General features: G+C 47.3%; 7 protein-coding genes across 7 annotated transcripts in view; 5 read left to right on the top strand and 2 right to left on the bottom strand.

Moving 5' to 3' along the window:
- Window positions 1-106: 106 nt before the first annotated feature.
- LY89DRAFT_683707 (uncharacterized protein) lies at window positions 107-6,384 on the bottom strand. The gene is made up of 2 exons (XM_018214750.1): window positions 1,816-6,384; window positions 107-1,757 (listed from the first exon to the last, which is right to left on the bottom strand). Exons 1-2 carry the CDS (start codon window positions 5,909-5,911, stop codon window positions 466-468), a joined length of 5,388 nt encoding a protein of 1,795 aa, XP_018073214.1. The 5' UTR covers window positions 5,912-6,384; the 3' UTR covers window positions 107-465.
- Window positions 6,385-7,209: 825 nt separating this feature from the next.
- On the top strand, window positions 7,210-8,169 carry LY89DRAFT_683706 (uncharacterized protein). The gene has a single exon (XM_018214749.1). The coding sequence runs from the start codon at window positions 7,449-7,451 to the stop codon at window positions 7,833-7,835; it is 387 nt and encodes a 128-aa protein (XP_018073213.1). The 5' UTR covers window positions 7,210-7,448; the 3' UTR covers window positions 7,836-8,169.
- A 564-nt stretch (window positions 8,170-8,733) lies between these two features.
- On the bottom strand, window positions 8,734-10,415 carry LY89DRAFT_506262 (NAD(P)-binding protein). The gene is made up of 4 exons (XM_018208026.1): window positions 10,175-10,415; window positions 9,570-10,115; window positions 9,183-9,521; window positions 8,734-9,133 (listed from the first exon to the last, which is right to left on the bottom strand). The coding sequence occupies exons 1-4, from the start codon at window positions 10,214-10,216 to the stop codon at window positions 9,041-9,043; spliced, it is 1,020 nt and encodes a 339-aa protein (XP_018073212.1). The 5' UTR covers window positions 10,217-10,415; the 3' UTR covers window positions 8,734-9,040.
- Window positions 10,416-10,922: 507 nt separating this feature from the next.
- On the top strand, window positions 10,923-12,824 carry LY89DRAFT_506284 (uncharacterized protein). The gene is made up of 2 exons (XM_018208028.1): window positions 10,923-11,522; window positions 11,586-12,824. Exons 1-2 carry the CDS (start codon window positions 11,283-11,285, stop codon window positions 12,687-12,689), a joined length of 1,344 nt encoding a protein of 447 aa, XP_018073211.1. The 5' UTR covers window positions 10,923-11,282; the 3' UTR covers window positions 12,690-12,824.
- Window positions 12,825-13,214: 390 nt separating this feature from the next.
- On the top strand, window positions 13,215-13,750 carry LY89DRAFT_506280 (uncharacterized protein). The gene has a single exon (XM_018208027.1). It carries the CDS (start codon window positions 13,302-13,304, stop codon window positions 13,578-13,580), a length of 279 nt encoding a protein of 92 aa, XP_018073210.1. The 5' UTR covers window positions 13,215-13,301; the 3' UTR covers window positions 13,581-13,750.
- A 275-nt stretch (window positions 13,751-14,025) lies between these two features.
- On the top strand, window positions 14,026-16,372 carry LY89DRAFT_582517 (putative membrane copper amine oxidase; the record flags this gene model as incomplete). The annotated part of the gene is made up of 2 exons (XM_018209171.1): window positions 14,026-14,237; window positions 14,290-16,372. 2 exons carry the CDS (start codon window positions 14,026-14,028, stop codon window positions 16,370-16,372), a joined length of 2,295 nt encoding a protein of 764 aa, XP_018073209.1.
- A 1,588-nt stretch (window positions 16,373-17,960) lies between these two features.
- The window catches only part of LY89DRAFT_506244 (uncharacterized protein), a 1,053-nt gene continuing 257 nt past the window's right edge, over window positions 17,961-18,756 (top strand). The window contains exons 1-2 of the mRNA XM_018208024.1: window positions 17,961-18,030; window positions 18,089-18,745. Of these exons, the coding sequence (XP_018073208.1) occupies window positions 18,142-18,745 (604 nt within the window). The 5' untranslated portion in view covers window positions 17,961-18,030; window positions 18,089-18,141. The remainder of the gene's footprint in view (window positions 18,031-18,088; window positions 18,746-18,756) is intronic.

Raw genomic sequence — 18,756 nt, 5'->3', positions numbered from 1 at the left:
AAGTATGCTTTGACAACCCAAATGTAATCAGCTTGAGCAAATGAGGATAGAGACGTTGTCAACGAAGTTGGTGGAGACAAAGTGCAGGGTAAGATGGAATTTTGCAATTTGGGCGCTCCATTCGGATGTGTCATGATACCATGGGAAAACTACGCTTTTAGGCCCATTGTGATGTTGAGTATTGAGTTTCCTCTTTGTATTGAGCTGTCTCTCCAACTTGTTCGAAGTGAAGCGTCATATTCGCCTCCGGGCTTGCTCTAGATCTCGCTTAAATGATTTCAGAGATCAGTGACGAAAGAACGGCAAATCAAGCAAATAAACTACAGCAAGCCCAACATTCATGAATTAAAGGCCATAATGGAAAGAAGATATAAGTGAAAGTAAATCAATCTCAATCTACCCTTACAATAACCTAACTTCGAAATGTGACCGACATTCCCTGCCCCAAAATCTTCAAATCTCACATCAATACTGCGAATGCTGAGCCCTTTGCTGTGCCTGATACCTTGCACTCGCATCCTTAATATCACAAAGCTCCTTTTGACGCCGGAACTCCTCTCTCGAAGCCGAGTCTCTGATACTAATAAGAGACTGCTCAGCCGCATACTTGGCCTGCTGTGCCGACCGTTCCATCGAGTCCAAAGCACGTCGATGAGAAATTTCAGACGCCTGCTCCCGATCAGTGTTTGCTCTACGATGGGCAGCTTCTTCCGCCACCCCTTCGACTCTGATCCTGTTCTCAGCCGCGAGAGCTTCTTGTCGTTTGCGCTGCAACTCTTGCGCGTGTCGAACTGCGAGGATTTGTTTGTCTTGTGCTACTTGTCTTTCTGTATCTTCTTGTTCTTTGAGTTGACGCATCGTGAGCTGGTGCTTTTCTCTCAGTGATGCCTGATTGCGGACGTGATCCACATCATCGAGGGCACGTTGGCGAGCTGCGACTTCTTCTCGTCGTTTCAACTCTTCTCTTTGCTCGTGATCTGCTCGTTTCTGCTTGTTGACTGCTTCTGCGACTTCTTCGGGCAAGCCTACAGCTCCTGGAGGTTGATCGACTGTGTGTGCGTAGAAGCGGTCTTTGCATTTTCGCGCTTTCAGCAACTTTGTCAGGGCTGTACATTTCTCGGGATCCTCGAGGCTGAAGAGAAGCTCGACATATTTGGTTGGCGAATAGACATAGCCTTGTTCGTCGGTGTATAGATAGACCGGATCATTGATCTTTTCCCATACCGATGGAAAGGACAACAGCTCCCGAGTGACATCAATTGGGCTATTTCTATTCTCCAGCGCCAGGTGGAGCATTGTCTTGCCACCACTCTTCGGTATGTTCGCCACTTGAGCCGAGAACAGCTGAGCAATGGAGGCATGGACTCTCTTGGGCCAATTTTCGGTTCCAGATGTGGCATTTTGACACAGTTCTTCCAGTGGTGTGCGACCGAAGTCTCCATCGGCATGGACAGAGGAAGGATAATCGTCACGATGACCATTTGCAAGGAGCAGCGTGATGAGTTCCGGATGCGCCTCCCTCGCAGCTTCGTGCAGACTTCCATCATTGCCTGCAGCGCCTGCTTCGATCAGTATCCTTGCAGTCTCCAGATGCCCATTTCTGCTTGCGAAGAACAGGGGAGAGTGATCCTCCCAATCGCGATGTGTCAAGTCGAACTTTAACTTAATCAACCTCTCCAGCGTTGAGTTCTGACCTGCTGCACTGGCAAGGATAGTCGCTGAGGTGCGTGTCAGACTAGTCTCGAAGGATACTTCGGCTATCACATCCAGAACTGTTAGCAGTCTTTAATACACTATTGGCGGGGAGATACAAACCATTGTGCTCCTCCTGGAGACCAACGTGTCCGTCCTCGAGAATCTCCACAACCACTGCTTCAGAAACCAGAGGTTCGAGGCGACTCAACGCCCAAATGAGGACAGTCATGGTTTCAGTCCCAGTAGCGGAGTTCAATATGTCCTCAGTCTTGCTATTGGCACGACATCCATTGTTGAGGAGATGTTTTACAAGCAAATGCCCCTCTGGAAACTGTTCAAGAGCTCTGAAAATCACAAAGTCCTCAAGAGGGACAGATTCTCTTTCTGCACATTCTTCAAGTTGACCCAAGAAATGTATGAGCTCGTCTTCATTCTCGATGGACCGAATGAGTGCTGGGATGACTATATTCAGATTCGGCTTCTGTGATGCCAGGCGTCGGAAAAGCTCCTCGTTGCCAATCGTCGCCATATCGACAAAGAGCTTGCCATCACCGCCGTTCACATCCGGCTTGTATGGTATCAGCAACTCGACCAATTTGCTTGTCAAGTCGTCGATCTTGTCGTCAAAGCTATCTAGCAGAGCACGATCAACCAGATGTTGCTCGATGCCCAATGTCAGCAAGATCTCTGCTGTCTTTAGACCACCAGTCAGGTTTGATCTTATCGCGCGAGCGTTTAGAAGCTGCTCAAATGCTTCGTTCACGGTTTCTTTGGGTATCTCCGCTCTCGCCAGCAGTTCTGCAGACTTAGAATCTCCAGCTCGAGCAGACAGTATCAAACTCTCGCCTCGATTGTAAGCAGGGTCCGGTTCGTAGTCCATCATCAGACTCAGTAAATCATGGTCGTTCTCTTGAACAATTTGCCCGAGGTGATGCGATACTGTCGCTTGATTGACTCCAGGATCCTTCTCTAGCAATACTTTCGCGATTTCGAGGCGATTAGACCCGTCTAGCTTCATCGCTTCGGAGAAAGATCTGTCCAATGTCTGCTTCTGCAGGATATCTCCAGTGAGAAGCACATCCAGCGTCGAAAGATCGCCCTTGTTGACAACTCCATGGAGAGCGGTACCAGCATCGAAATCCAAGGACGCATTAAAACCTATAAGCATGTTGAGTAGGGAATGGTCTATCGCTTCGGTAATAGTGGCGATAAGTAAGGCTTGGCTGACAAGTTCTTGTGTGATGCCGGTCTCCAGCAAGTTTCGGTAGATTGGATTTCTTTGCTCCGGGGCGAGATGAGACCGAGTGGCAGAATGGAAGCCAGCATCACGAGCGAATTGAGTAGGGTTCGTAGCCAAAAAGACCCTGAGCAGATCCAGAGATCCCTTGAAGGACACTTCTCGCATCGCGCGTGCGTTATCGGGCTCCAACGAGGCACCATGACTAAGTAAAAGAGAAGAAGTCTTGATGTCGGTCACGTCGTGGAGAACCGTCTCAATCAATGCAGAGCTTATCTGATCTTGGCCTGCAAATACCTGGAGCAGGGTCTCGAACATGTCGTATCTTTCGTCTTCTAAACATTCAATCTTCCTTGCGAGAGCGAATGCCCTACTCAGGCTCTTATGGTTGAGCTCAGTCGGTACAAAACGTTTCAGGAGTGGCAAATTCTTGGTTGTAATTGACTCGATAATAGCTGCACCGTCGTTGAAATTTGCAGAAGCATGATGTTCAAGAAGAAGTTCCACGTGAGTGAGATCACAGTTGATCGCTTCATGGGCTGCCTGTACAAGTGCTTGGTCTTGTCCTATGTCGAACTGTCCGGCTTCCAAGAGGGCTTTCATCAGACTGTATCGAGTCGCTCTATCCACTATCCTACCAGTTGCAGGGAAAGCCAAGGCGATATTGGCGTGTTGGACACCGGCACTAAGAAGAAGACAACAGATCTCAACATTTCCTGCATTGACAGCATGCTGCAAGGCCCCGCCGTGTTGGTAGTTAACACTTGCGCCAAGATTCAAAAGAAGTTCGACAACACTCTTGCGTGCTCCGTTGGTTTCGATCTCATCCAAAAGAGGCTTATCGAGAAGTTCTTCGTATTCGTAATCCTGTGAGGCGTGTACAAGCATGCTTGCTTTGTCAAAGTCAAAGTCCAGCGAATTGAGAGCATTTGGTAGCTGAGCTGCAAACGTGTTCTTGGCAATCTTGCCATCTTTGAGGATAGAGTCCAATGCAGAAATGCGAGGTAGTTTCAGCGCCTCCTCGATCGCTTTTCCGTGCTGATAATTTGCGTCAGCACCGAAGCGGATCAGTGCAGTCAAGGCCTTTTCCCGGTGATCATCCCGTACGGCTTTGATGAGCATTTCGGCTACAGGGATTCCATATGCTCCCTTCTCCAGTAGGGTGGACATCATGCCGACTTGTTGTTCGTACTCGGCGGCTTCAGCCGCCGCAAAAGATACGTGCAAAACTCGTATCGCGTCCGAAACAGTCTCTGGGCTCGGATTTCCTTGGCAAAGTAAGTCCAACGACTTTTCATCTTGTTGAGCTGCAGCGGTGCAAATACAATTGCCATTTTTGTCAACGAAATCAACGGAGGCATGATATCGCATCAATGCTTCAATCAAGCTGTAATCTGCAGGATCCTTCGCACTTGCAGCCACGGTCTGAAGAGAAATGTGTAGCTGCTTTCCAGACACTCCCTTGTTGAGAAGTCTGATCATGATATCGAATCTCTCTGATGGAGGCTGGACATTCATAGCGTCTGGAAGTGCGTCACAGAGAATCGAAGGCTGGCATGGCGCTTTCAACAGAGTCCCAAATAAGCCGAAGTCGTTGCGCTTGAGTGCTGTTCGAACACATCGTGCATTGGAGTATTCCAAAGTTGCCCCTCTTTCAATCAGCATAGGGGCTAGTGCTGTGCATCCCTTTTCGACTGCATCCGCGAGACATTTAGCAAGCGAGGGTCTAGATACGCCTTTCTCAACAAGAGCTCTGACGATCTCTTCGAAAGCATCGGGGTCTTCTAAACCATTTGCCTCGTCAAGTGCTCTCGAGGTGCTCACTTCTGGGACCGGTCCTTGCAACAGAATTTGTACCAACTCTGTCTGACTCGAAATGATAGCCAATCGTAGACCCTCAGCATTGTTACGATCAGGCGATGTCCCATGATTGATGAGAAGATTTACAAGAGAGATTTGATCTTTCCTGACGGCTTCCAGCAGCTCGTCTTGTATTCTCGAGGTGTTAACTTCTGCCCCGGCGCTGAAGAGCATGTCCAAAAGTCGGACTTTCATATTCTCATCCACTATAGCACAAGCTGTATTTGCTGCTAAGTTCAGGGCCCTCGCTGAAAGTTCTCCCTCTGGATTGGTCAATATCATGGCTGCTTCCTCCAAACTTTTTATGTTGACTGCAACACACAATGCCTGTCCATCGTTGGACATTCCATCAGCGCCGTGGGCGATCAACAAAGCAACTAGGTCCGAGTCTTGGCCCACAGCTTTGATTAATGCTTGGTTAATGTAAAAAGTATTGAGAGGCTCAATCGACGTCAAAAACATGGTGTACAAGCGCTGGTTCTGGTCTCGAATTGCCGCTAGGAAATGTTCAGGAACTCCGTCCGAGTTTGGATCTGCACCATTTCTCAGCAGTTCTTGCGCAGTTTCCATTGCTTTTCGATCGAGGGCGATTTTTAAAGCTCGATTCCGTGACGCTTGACTCGCTCCAAAGTTCGAAAGTAGCCTGATGTAGGCGACATCATTTCGCGCGTTGCGTCCAGCGGCCAACTCCAGCCATCCATTCTGTTTGCCGGTGGAAGTTACATGGCCATTGTCGTCGGCGACATATGTGACGTTGACATCAAGAGGGTCTCTCATATCGAAGGCAAGGACGGCCTGGGCAAGTCCAGCGGGACCGCCATTCCGTATTTCCAAGTCGAGGACAGCATACCTCTCAGCTTTGTTGTACGACCATCCCTCAGTATTCGCGAGAGCACTTTTCTTTTCTTTGGATCGAAGAATATTTCTCTTCTGTTTGTTCGGGTCTTTGTAGTAAACACTACTAGTCCGTTGAAACACCAACTTCTCTTTGGCGTCGACTTGATCAACTGGCGAGGTTACTATGGAGTCACGCCGCAGTATCTCTACGGTTGGTAAGCGCTCCTTGGTGTAAGCATTGGCCCCTCTCGCGAGCTCCTGGAGTCGATTCAGATCGCGCATGATTTCGTCCCCTCAAGAACCTTGGGAGACGTGCTTGCTTGAAGACTCTTGAGATCAGACCCGGAATCTTCAACACGCAGCCGCACACTGTACTGTTAATGAGTGATCAAGATCCTTGACGGACTTTTATGCAAGGCTTCAGCCACATTTTGCTCACTGGCTGTTCAGGGTCGCACTGTACTCAGGAGCCAGAGCTTCGCCCCCACAGCGCATGCGAGGCTCAGTATGGGCTGATACTCTGATAGCCTCGTACATTGTTGTGAGCGAAATGAGTGATGGAAAAGCCGGACATGAGGAAGCAGTGGTGATGATCCGATCGCCCAGTTCCGTGTCACATGGCAACGTGTGCACCCATTTCTTCTGAGCTCCTCTGTCACGACATATGGAGATCCCATACTCGAATATTGAGCCTGGATCATGCTCAAGCCGCTGTTGCATGGTATCCCTGCGCAATGTTCCGGTTCGGGACGTAGTCAGGCCAGCGAATGCATGAGTTCGCCCAGCGCGGGAGAGCTTTCTCTCTAATTTGTGGAGATAGATGAGGTTCGGACTAGCGTGAAATGGGGGGCGGGAGTGAGGCTGAATGTCTGAGAATATTAGGGATTCCGGAGGTGTGTCTTTAGTCGACGGACGATGATCTCCGTTTTGGTGATACGTCGTAAATCGAAAGAGAAAGGCTGAGGAGGGACTCGTGGTGAGTCATGATTAAGCATTGCCTCTGGTGTTGAATCTGAGGGAGCCTCAAAGATGGTTCTCGTGGCCTCTACTCTACAAGCCTCATGCGTATGCTTGTCTCAATAAATATTGCACGGAGACTAGCTGTTCAAGAGGACTTGTCAGAAGTCTGTCCATTGGAGGGAGATTGATTGTTCTTCGAGGTCCTTTGAGTCGTTGTGAAGTCAAGTTAAAGTTTTCGTGTCCTAGTTCTGGTGTCTACGTGAAGATGGGTATTTGTGGGACTGCCCGACATCTTAGCGACCTACGCTGTGGATTTTACCCCTCATTTACCCATGCTCCGTCTTTTACCCTTTCTCTCTCTTGATACATGGCTCTTCTTGTAGAAATTTAGAAAATAAGGACCTCGCTTTTCGTTAAAGTCTTGAAAGACTTTACACACCCCTGTTTTTGATTACAAGCAGGTGTAGTCTAGACTATTCGAGTTCTAGAGCTTGCGATTTGATAGAAATAAAGCCAAGGTCTGATCGGAGTAAGATGCATAACCTTACAGCTGCAGGGCTGTGCCTTGCGTGGTTACACCAGTGCGAGGATTTTATGATCGCGATCCTACATTTCCAAATCTTATTTCTCTCGTATATCGAACACGATCCCGTAACCTCAAGCATTTAGATCCATTCGAAAGGCCCATTGTCCAGCCATGGCCGAGATCGTCCCAAGCTTCTCTCGCTATACTTCACTAGCAACTCACACACCAACTGGTGGTCATGCAGTCGAAGTAAAAGTTATCATAATCCCGGCTGACGGCTCTGCGCCCTATCTACGTCATCTCATGACCCGCGACGTAAGCAGTCAAGGCAACATGGATCGATTCCTTTATCATGTACCAGACATGCAATACTCCTGGGGTTACTCAGAAGGGTGGCAAAGTCGGGATATTGAGCGGGTTGAAATCAAAGGTCACGGAAATCCAAGTGTCAACGGCGTCTACTACGGCTTCAAATGTTTCAATTTCGACCTACCAAGGAACAAGCACATCGAGTGGGGCGTGTGGGGCGATGCTTGTATTGCCAAGATGTCTGAGGAAAGATACGCTGGAAGGGGTGTCAGAGTTTTCAAGATGAATGGAGAAGACGTTATGGATTTCAAGAATGAGTTTAGTCAGTATGCGAACTATGATGATATTGATGAGGATATCATCAAGACAGGGCTATGGAAGGGTATATTGGAAAGATTGTCGAAAGTATAGGCGGGCGACGCTACATGCCATTATTTTTAATATCCTTGAGATACATATATCCTACGAAGCGTTGAATGCTATCTTTCTCTGATTATTATTCGAGGACAGCAGTTGGAACAATGTGGGTCTCTCCTCTACTGCTAACGTTGAACCGAACATTCCGACTCAACAATGTCTGTCCCAACAAGGGATTCTCACTGGAAACTATTCCTCGTCGGAGGCCACACCTGCCAACCCTCAAGACAGAAGATGCTCCTATTATCGCTAGTAAGGAACGGGGCGTAGTAACTCCAATTTCCCGTGGCATCGTATTCCTCATATACATATGTCGAATACGTAATCTCCGCAAACTCGTCCCCTTTAGGTGGACAACTTCGTCCTGGATTCTTTCCACTGAGCCATTGGAAGATATCCAGATGGTATGTATCGCATAATCCGAAAGGATGCCTAATGCTGATATGGTCCCGATTCATCATGGTCCAGTTAATGTATGCTCCTGGGCCGATGTCTTCGAGAAAGGTGCCGTGGATTACGAGAGTGCTGTATACTCCTCTACGGAGAATTAGCCCGGACATTCAATATAGAAAGTAGAAATGGACAAAACTTGCTTTTGAGGAGGATTTGGAATGAGCCATACACGAAATAAGGAGAAGAGATCCGTGGCTTGGTCTGAACATAAACGTGCATTTCGAGTCCAGGAAATATCAAAGAATCGAAACCGTAATCGTTTGCTTTAGAGAAAGGTGTTTGTAATGAGGCAGACGTCGTTACTGCTATCAAACAGCTGACTAAAGTAAACATCAACATCTGTGAGTTGAATTTATATCCAAGTTAAAATGTACAGGGAGCATCCGAACCTTTAGATAAACAAAATATAAGAAAAAAAAGAACAAGGTTTTCGGAAATCTAGACCAGAGACTATATCCTGTCGATGCAGACCAGAGCGCGGGAAGAACGTTGCTGCCTAAAAAGAAAAATCCAACAATGAAGACAGCAAAGGGTTCGAAACATAGCGACTCTGGACTTAATAGGAACATGTCCGCCAATAAAAAAGGTTACAAGTTCTGCAGCCTAGACCAAGCCGATACGATGAATCTAATTCGGCCGCCGGCCTTCCATTACGAGGGAGGCCCCTGTCCCTCCCGTCTCTTCTGTTTCCAAAGGACCATTCCCAGCTATTGCGTAGTATTGCGATCCTATTGCAACCAATTATTCTAATTGTTTGGTACAGGTCTATTGAGTAACTCAGACCAATCCTCGTTTTTGATGTAGTCCTCAGCCTTCGTTACCCTCACTTCTACACCCAACTACCATTTGTCAGCATACAATCTACTACCGATGGGAGGAGATTCTCACATCCTTAGTGAAAGTCACACTCTTATCATCTCCTCCCCAGTATCCAAATTCCTGAGCATAAGCAAACATTTCCCCAACTTCCTCACCCAGCCCTCCTGGTACTATCTTGTCGTGGTCCGCAATAGTCGCTTTCTCAAATGCAGCTGGAACTCCAGTGACTTTACTCCAGAGTTTGACGTATTCTTCCCATGTTATGAGATTAGCGTATGCGATGAGATTCTTCCCAGGCGGAAGTTTAGCGAGGGCTTGGACGAAAACACCTGCATCGGAGGGGTGTACGATTGGAACAGGCATATTCCCATCGCCAGGGATACGAAGGAGCATGGAACCACCAGGGCGCTGTAGAGTTAGTGGTGTTTTCTAATCTTGTACGATGATTCGACGCACCTTCTCCCAAGGCATGCCAACTTGACCAAATTTCCAATTCTGGAAGAAGAACCCCATCTGGAGAACTGACATCTTCTTTGCCACTTCAGGATACTTCTCATTGATATACTCCACCACTGTAGCCTTGCTGTCAAAGTGGTAGACGCCAGTGTACTTCCCCTTGGACCACTTCTTCACATTTGAAAGAGCGGAAAAGACGAAGAGCTCCAGACTATCGCCAACGGTGGCAACGGCGTCAGCAATATTCTTCCCCTGCTGCACTTCGACTTCAAAAGGGAGCTCTCTTATTGTCTGGTTCGGTTTGAGGCTTGCAAGGTCAGCTTCTGAAGGAAACATGATTCGCATATTGTCGAAAGCAGTAACGCCAAAAATCAAGTTGGCGCCTTTGAAAGCTTTCTTCAGGGAGTCGACATCATCGACATCCCCGTAAACGATTTCGATGCCTTTTGCTGCAAGATCTTGGCTTGATTCTTTAGTTGGGTCCCGACTCGTGCCTCGGATCTTCCATGTTGGGTCTTTGAGGAATGTTTCTGCCACTCCCCTTCCCTAATAGGTGATCAGTATTGAAGATCTCAAGGATAAGTTAGGTCCCCAATTTGACTTACCTGGTTACCCGTGACGCCTACAATAACGAGTAGTTTTGACATTTTGAGAATGAACTTGATGAATGTGATGGACTGGGAAATGCTGCAAATGCTTTTGTGCTGGTAAAGATGCTCGCTGCATGTGAATACCTCATATCAATTGCAACCTTCACACTTTTATACATAAGGTCAACTATGCTATGGCTTCTTTGTTGCAACGCTGTTTCGGGGAATGAAGATCCGATTATGAAGATGATTCCACATGCACGTATGAGTTCGACACCAGATGCGCTTCACGATGGCCACATTGGGATCATTGGAACGGCAGCTGATTAATCCGACTCGGCTCAGCGGAGTAACAGTTGCACCTGCGGCGACATATGAGCTAATGTACAGCAAAAGCTCCATAATGTTGGGTACCCATATGAGGTCACCTGTATGGCTTCCTGAAATACGAAGTTTCCGTCGTCTCGGTGGAAACCAGATTATGTAACTGAGGTACAAAGTGAGGAGCTAGCTCCCTGATACAATTGTGAGAACCTGGAAATCGTCTGATTCTCATCCAAAGTTACAATGGTTTGTCTGTGGCATGTAATCGTGGCGACTAACCACTTCCCGAGAACATCCAACCCCGATCTCCGTAATCTGCTGGGATGACAATGTTACTCAATGACAGAGCATGAGCCAAATCAGAGTTAAAAATTGAGACTGATGAGCAAAAAAGGATATCAAATGGTCTAAACATCAGTCAAACACAATGCAGGATACGAAAGCAGTAGTAGTCCTGTGAAACTTTCAAACAAAAAGTCGTGCCAGTGAGATAAGATACTTCTCTATCTCTCAAACAAAGCTTTCAAGTCGTATGGACTCTATATTTGAGCAAAGTCGCTCCCTCAGGACACGGTCGACTCGATTTGATGAATATCGCCCTCGAAATATGGAAGATGGGGTTTGGAATTTGATACTTTGAGAATTGATCTGGGGCCCAGCCAAGGCTATTTTTAGAAATATACTCAGGTAGCTTGACCTTATCGCGCATCGCCGTACGGAGCTCTTAGAAATCAACATCACTCACGAGTGGTGATGTTGGTCCCACAATCGAAGAGACAATTGTCAAGGCGTGTCAATAATGGCCAGAATTGATCTGGCTAGGGTCATGGGTCATAATGGCGACGAGGAGAAGGGCTCGATGCTATCAGGCGTGCGGCAATCTTGCACCTCGCGACCTTCGCGCAAGACTCTTTGGACTTTTGCGGCTATGGTTGTTGTGTTGCAAGGTCTGCTGGTACTCAAGTGGTTCTTCTATGATCAGGAAGTTGTTGTAACCCCTCCCTATGATGTCAATGAAACAGTTGGGCTCGTCGCAGCGGTAAGTTCCACATGTCTCATCCGCCACAGATATCGCTGTAAAACACGTACTAATGTGGCCCAGTACTATGAGCTACTTCGAGATATGCGCTACCTAGGACGAGACTCCATTGCATATCCACCCCATGTAGGAGACAAAGCGATCAATCGAACTCTGGCTATCGATATCCTTGGCCTCGATGCAAAAGTCTACGAGACCTTACTCCTACTACCATATATCACCCCCTACGAAGACGCGTGGGATACAGACAAGGGAAGACTCCTCGCCGAAGAAGAATTGGCAGATAAACACGCCTCAGAAGCATCTTGGTGGGGTGGCTGGATGGGCCAGACGAGAACAATATTCTGGCGAAACGGACACTTTGTTGATTACAGGAGCGATGGCCACCTATTGCTGTCGCGAGATCCTCTGCTTGAGACCAACTTTCGGCCAAACAAGTCAATGGACACTTTACTTCCGGATTATGGAGCTTTACCCAAGAGTGCAATACCACTCTCGTTTCTACGCTTCCAACGATTTGGCCTCGTACTAGTGTTGGATACGGCAAGCAATCGTATCGTTGTTTTGGATACTCAGAGCTCTGGCTCCAAGGATCCCTTCTTCGATCGATTTAAGTCTAATAAATGGCCGCTTCACTACAAGATACCTAAGACGAAGTTTTATGGACAAGAAATGCACGGTCGATTGGCACCAGACCTGCTTCGGGAGTTCATACATCTGACAAGTCATCTGGAGCCAGGCTACATTCCTGGTTCTATTCGCACTGACGAGCTCTATACTCCAGAGCTTAGTCCTCCAAAATGGGAAAGGTGGATCAAAGACCTCTACAAGCAATATGGCTGGCCGTCCGCAGAACCTTTGGAGGAGTGCCAATTCTTGTCTCTTCGTCGCCAGAACCACACTTGTGATCACGACCCCATGAAAAATTTCCAAGCTCCAGCCTTTTCGGCGGCTATGGCGAAATTAAGACACGAGATCTCTGTCAAGTATTTGAGAGATTGGTATTGTCCTGTTCCTCGAAAGCAGGAGATCATCGACAAGATGAAGGCCCAGAATTTGTTGACGGATGAGCAGCTTGCATATGCAAAAAGCGACGAGCCTGTTATTCCTTTGAACTTGGAGAGCTGGGGTGGGAATCTGGTGTTTATGCAATCTGGTCCGGACTGAAGGTATGGTATGATGCGTAACGATGACAAAGGGAGGAGTGGGCCGACTTCGTTCCAGATGAGTACCAAGCAACTTTCGGAGCGAGATTCATGATTCGGGCCAAGTGGTCGTGAATTGATACGGGGCCGGACATTGACTGTGGTGATTGCGGCTGTATCAAAGTCGGACATTGGCAGAGCGAGATTGAAAACGAAATAAGATGAGTCGAGTGTCTCCCATGGCAAGGCCATACTGGTAGAATACGGTGGCATCCTAGAGTCAAAAGTAACGATGCACCAAGTCGCTGTTCGACTGGGGATATTGAATATAATCCCGACCCTAATTGTAACGCACCTATACCATCTGAGCTTATTCTTACTTCTCTGTTCCAGCTTGTGTTCTTCACCAATGTCGGAGTCAATATATCTAAGTTTTTTGCTTGTGAAATTGGGCAACTAACCCTAGACACCTTCTACCTCCTATCAATTTACCTGCCAAATCCGTCTTTGCATGCGGCTTGACTGTACAATTTTTGTAACTTCCACCTGCAATCAAGAAAATAAGAGCTTCTTATCTGCTACTTATCTGCACGAAAAGTTTATTCCACCCCGCTAAATCAAAGGTGGGGGAAATATGCGACCATTGCCAATCTTTCGGGAGGCTTGGAAGTACCGCCAATGGCTGGACTTTCTGGATTGGGATGACTTCCACTCATGGGGTTTCCTCTCCTCGGGTTTCTCGGTCCCTGGATTGTGCTTGACCCTGGCAACTGAAGTTTCTTCTTGTGCGGTCCCTGAGTTCCCCAAAGCCTATAACCTAGAAATGCAACGTCTCTGTATTGACGGGCAAGCATATCCTTGCTATCTGCTTTCTCAATTGTTTCCATACTTTCAATGCCCTGTACCTCACTGAATGCTCCGTCAGATCGGCATCTGTATCCATCCGGTCCCTCCAGTCGGTATGTTTGCGGATGACTAGAAAGTTAGCTCTGGCCACACTACTACATGATGTTGTGAGGATGGTCCAATCATGCCCATCTCAGTCGTTTTAGGATTTATCAGATCAAAATGTTCTTCTCCCACCCTTCAAATACGCTGTGAACGCAGGCCAAGACACGATCTTCGCCAAGTACAGGCATTGTATGTACCTAGAAGTCGTCCTTGCATGTACTACGAACCCCTGATCATGATATAAAGTCTCCTCCATCTCTCGCATTGGATACCCAGGCTCTCAGTCTGCAGATATTGCCAAAATGAGATTTGGACTCTCAGCCGCGTTACTTCTCTTGCCTGGCTTTGCACTTTCGATACCATCTCCGAAGTCTGCAAACTTCAGGAACTGGCGAATCAAGAATGGCATGAATGGACAGACCAAGCGATGGATAAATGACACAACTACTACCGACTCCTCCTGCGCTACTCCGGGAGCGCAAAGTATCAGAGCATCAGCGTTCAATGTATGGAGTAGCCTCACAGACGTTGAGGCTGCATCTGTTGCGGCATGGCTGTTCTCCCAAACAGCGTTCAACTTGACCGGTACTGAAGATGCTGGAGAATGGGACAACTCATTGTTAGCCTCGCGATGGAACATTGTCCGAAAATTATGCTAATTCTCTTCCCAGACTCATGATTGAGCTCATGGAACCAAATAAAACAGATGTCTTAAACTACCTCGACTATGGTGGCCCCGAACCTGAAAGATATGCTCATGTGATAATTGATCATCGAGCTGATGTCGACCCATACTACCAGGATCTTCTCGTCCCATTGCCGATCCAGAACGGCACTACTGAAGCAGAATTTTTGACGTACCCCTACACGAGGAAGACCAATGGGCAGGTTCGCAATCTTGACGCGAGCTTAGATGCTGACTGGAGTACTTGGATGTACAATGTCACTGCTTCCATCCTTGATATTACCCTGGATCTCTGGAGTGGCTCTGCTCTGGGACTTGACAATGACACCTTAGATGTCTGGGGGATTGATCCTCTGATGCAAGACGATGGCATTATTCGCTGGGATACTTTCTGGAACTTGCCAACTAGTGAAATGGATTCTGGGACTCTTCTTCCTCTTGGACTGTTCTTCAAATCAAATGTCACGGGCCGCGACCCTTCATTATGGACCTTCGACGGATGGCTCTACAATGATATCTTCTATCCTACAACGGATGCGTCCAGAGCAGCTTATTACTCTCCTGGATTCGAGAAGTTACCTGCAAACATTGATGGCTCTTGGGGATGGACCGATCAGATGGGAACGCCTCCACCTCTAGATACGGTGTACCCGCCATTGGCAATTGCTTCTTCTGGGTCGCGTTACTTTACAGATGCAGACCAGCAGTACGTGAAGTGGATGGACTTTGAATTCTATATCTCCTTCTCTCGGGACACCGGGATGCGTCTCCACAACATCAAGTACAAGGGAGAACGTGTCATCTACGAACTTGGATTGCAAGAGGCTCTGGCTCATTATGCCGGGAATGATCCAGTTCAGTCTGGAACAAGCTATTTGGACACATTCTACGGCTTCGGGACCTATGCATTTGAGTTAGTGAAAGGATATGATTGCCCGACATATGCGACATATTTGAACAGCACATTCTACACGTCCGAGACAACTCACACTCATATCGATAGCATCTGCCTCTTTGAGACGGAAGGCAACTATCCTATTCAGCGTCACAGTACATCTCAATATGTTGCGGCAACTAAGAACATTTACTTTACAATCCGCAATGTTTGCACAGTTGGAAACTATGATTACATGTTCAGCTACGAATTCTACATAGACGGATCTATCAACGTCGATGTTCGAGCTTCAGGATATATCCAGTCTGCTTACTTTGCCAAGAATCAAGACTACAGATATCATATCCATGATGCTCTATCTGGAAGCATGCACGACCATGTCCTAAACTTCAAGATCGATTTCGACATTCTCGGAACCGCCAACACAATGACAACCACCACCAATGTCCCAGTCTCGGAAGTTTATCCTTGGTCCAACGGCAAAGCACGCGATACCATGAAGCTCCAGCGCACCGAGATAACCAACGAGGACGAAGGAAAGCTAGACTGGAATGGAAACGGGGCCACTCAATTCACGGTCGTCAACAAAGATGTTACAAACGCATTCGGAGAGTATCGCGGATATCGCATCCTTCCCTCATCACCCACCATCCACCTTACAGTCCTCAACTCCTCGAATCTTGTCAATGCTGCGAATTGGGCGAAGCATGACTTGTTCGTTACTCGTCAGCATGATACTGAACCTCGTTCCAGTCATCCTTATCAATCTCAAGACGTCGCCAATCCTCCTATCAATTTCGATGAATTCTTCGACGGAGAGAATCTCGAGCAAGAAGATATCGTCGTTTGGGCCAATGTCGGCATGCATCATGTTCCACACACGGGTGATTTGCCCACGACGCTATTCACGATTGCTCACAGTGGGCTAGCGATAACTCCTCTGAACTACTTCGAGACTAGTCCGGTAAAGGAGACGGTGAATATGGTGAGAGTCGATTACGGGGGTGGGAATACGAGTAATGTTGTTACATTTGGACAAGGAGTGCCGGCGTGCATTGTTGGGGATGTGGAAAGCTTGGTGCCAGATCTGAGTGAGTATTTGGGTGATTCGGTTGTGAGGAAATTTCCTTATGATCCGAATGAGCCTTATTACGAGACGGACTCTATTGAATAGATCTGTAACACTAGTGTCTCTAAATAGTTCAAGACCCCCTCCTCTTAATGAAGTCTATTTTATGTCCAGAACTCCTGCCATATACGCTTTGGAGGGTTTGTTCCGTTCCATGGAAGTGCTCGGGGATAGTCATATAATCATGTAAGAGATGATTAATATAACTAATCAAACCTCAGCGAAGAGTTTTGTTGCATGTCGCAGTTTTCAAGGAAATTCTCTTGAAATCGGAGCTTCCGATTTAAATCGCAGCCTGCGATTTCAACGGTTTTCGCCTCCAAAATTGCCCAACCACGTGAGGACATTTTTATGTGATCCAGTAAAAGCCCAGAAATCCTTACCGGCGGCGCTTTTGCAGGCTCCAATTCCCACCCTTTAGTACATAGGCAATTCCTAGTCTCTATAAAAAAAGGAGAATTTCCCAACTCACCTGACTGACTGCAAATGTGCAGTTAATCACGTATTGTCTAATTAGGATTTAGCCAATAAGAGTCGAGTGACAAGCTTTATTGCATATCGCGACAAAAATCGACACCGTGCGAGTGGCAGGCCGTGCGAGTGGCAGGCCGTGCGAGTGGCAGGCCGTGCGAGTGGCAGACCGTGCGAGTTACACAAAATGCTCTTTACGTGTTATTTAATTAGGATTTAGCCAATAAAAGTCGAGTAAAAAGCTTTGTTGCACATCGCGACAAAAACGACACCGTGCGAGTGGCAGATCGTGCGAGTGGCAGACCGTGCGAAGTGGGCAAACCGTGCGAGTTGCACAAAATGCTTTTCACGTGTTATTTGATTAGGATTCAGCTAATAAAAGTCGAGTGAAAAGCCTTGTTGCATATCGCGACAAAAACCGTGCGAGTTGCTCTTTACGTGCCAATGCTAACTAAGTATACCTAGGTAAACATTTTCTCCCCTCAGCTTTATTGGACATTTTGACGGGACCGAGAACAGGATTTTGGTTTTTAAGTTGTGGTGGTTTGGAAATGAATTGATCTGGTTGATGTTCTCTGTCAAAATCATGCTGAATGGCCTCATGGGAGGTCTTGACTATGCTCATTGGTCTTGATTGAAAACTCACTTGCTATAGTAGAGGAGCAGCTCTTTAACCCGTTCTTGAGGCCTGAGCAAGATAACGAGGAAAGTTATTACGATTCCCTAAAAGTTATCTTTGTTTCCTTCTCGGCTACTGATTCTGGGTCCTTCTCTCCCACTTCTTCTGTCCGACACTTTCCCAGCTCTTGTCTGTCAATCCTTATTCGATAATGTTCTAGGGACTGTGGGTCAGTCAACTACATGAGCTGGAATAATGGGAGAATGAAGAAGTGGAGGAAAGAAACTTTCTTGTACCTCTGTCCGGGGGAGAATGCAGTAGCTTACACGGCTAGGCACAAGACATCAATCAGAGGTAAGGTAACATACAGAAAAAGAACATTCCTGTTGTTTATGGCTAGTACTCGCTTCAGTACGTGAAAGAAATCGGCTCGCCTAGTACGCTATTTAAGTATCATGCACTTCAAAAGAGTAACTCTTGGCGAAATTCTCAAAGCAACCTCCTCTTCCTCATACATTCATTTTGGAGCTGTCTATTCGAAGCTAAATCGGTTGCGAATCCTTTGACATATTACAAGATTAGGCTGCGCTTTCGAAAGAATAGTTAAGTACTGGTAAGTCTCTTCTGTCCTTGATCCATACTGTTAAGAGGCGCAAATTTGACTTTGATAGCAACTCAGAGAGCGCGAATCAAGCACTCATAGAAGACCTCGTGCGATCTTCAAATGGCATATCACGGGAACGGATCGATGGCAGAATCTTCGGAGCAGTCTCAGAGCGCAAACGAAGTTGTTCCAGTTACTCAGCCAGATAGCGAAGTTGCCTCAGTTAATGTGCCTTCTGTGGAGCTTGTTAGCAACAGTGACGCTATTACCGGGCTTGACCACAAGTACACAATCCCTGGCCCACCTTCAGCTGAGACCGTAGGCAGCAGTACTCTCATCGCTAATAAGTCTGACGACGATGTCACAACCCTTGATAGACCCGAGAAGTTGCTTAACACCAGCCTGCCTAGTCTTCGCAACATGACTCCACGTACCTCTGAATCGGACGGGGAGGATACCTGCATTGTGGCGACCGACTTCGTCATATTCTCACAACTTCCCCTGGAGATACGACAAATGATCTGGAAAGAGGCGTGCTTTAATGACCCCCGAGTTATTGACATTTTCCTTGTCCAGGGTCCTGAAAATTATGGGGGAGCCTTCGGAACGGATATATGTGTTACCTATGTCTCGGAGGACGAGGACGTCTCTGACGAGGAAGAAAAGGATGTTGAAGAGAGCGGAGACGAAGAGGGTGGAGACGAAGAGGGTGGAGACGAAGAGGGTGGAGACGAA

This window comes from Mollisia scopiformis (genome assembly GCF_001500285.1).
Source record: "Mollisia scopiformis unplaced genomic scaffold LY89scaffold_9, whole genome shotgun sequence".
Taxonomy (NCBI): Eukaryota; Fungi; Ascomycota; class Leotiomycetes; order Helotiales; family Mollisiaceae; genus Mollisia; species Mollisia scopiformis.
This window is presented reverse-complemented; position numbering and strand designations above follow the sequence as displayed.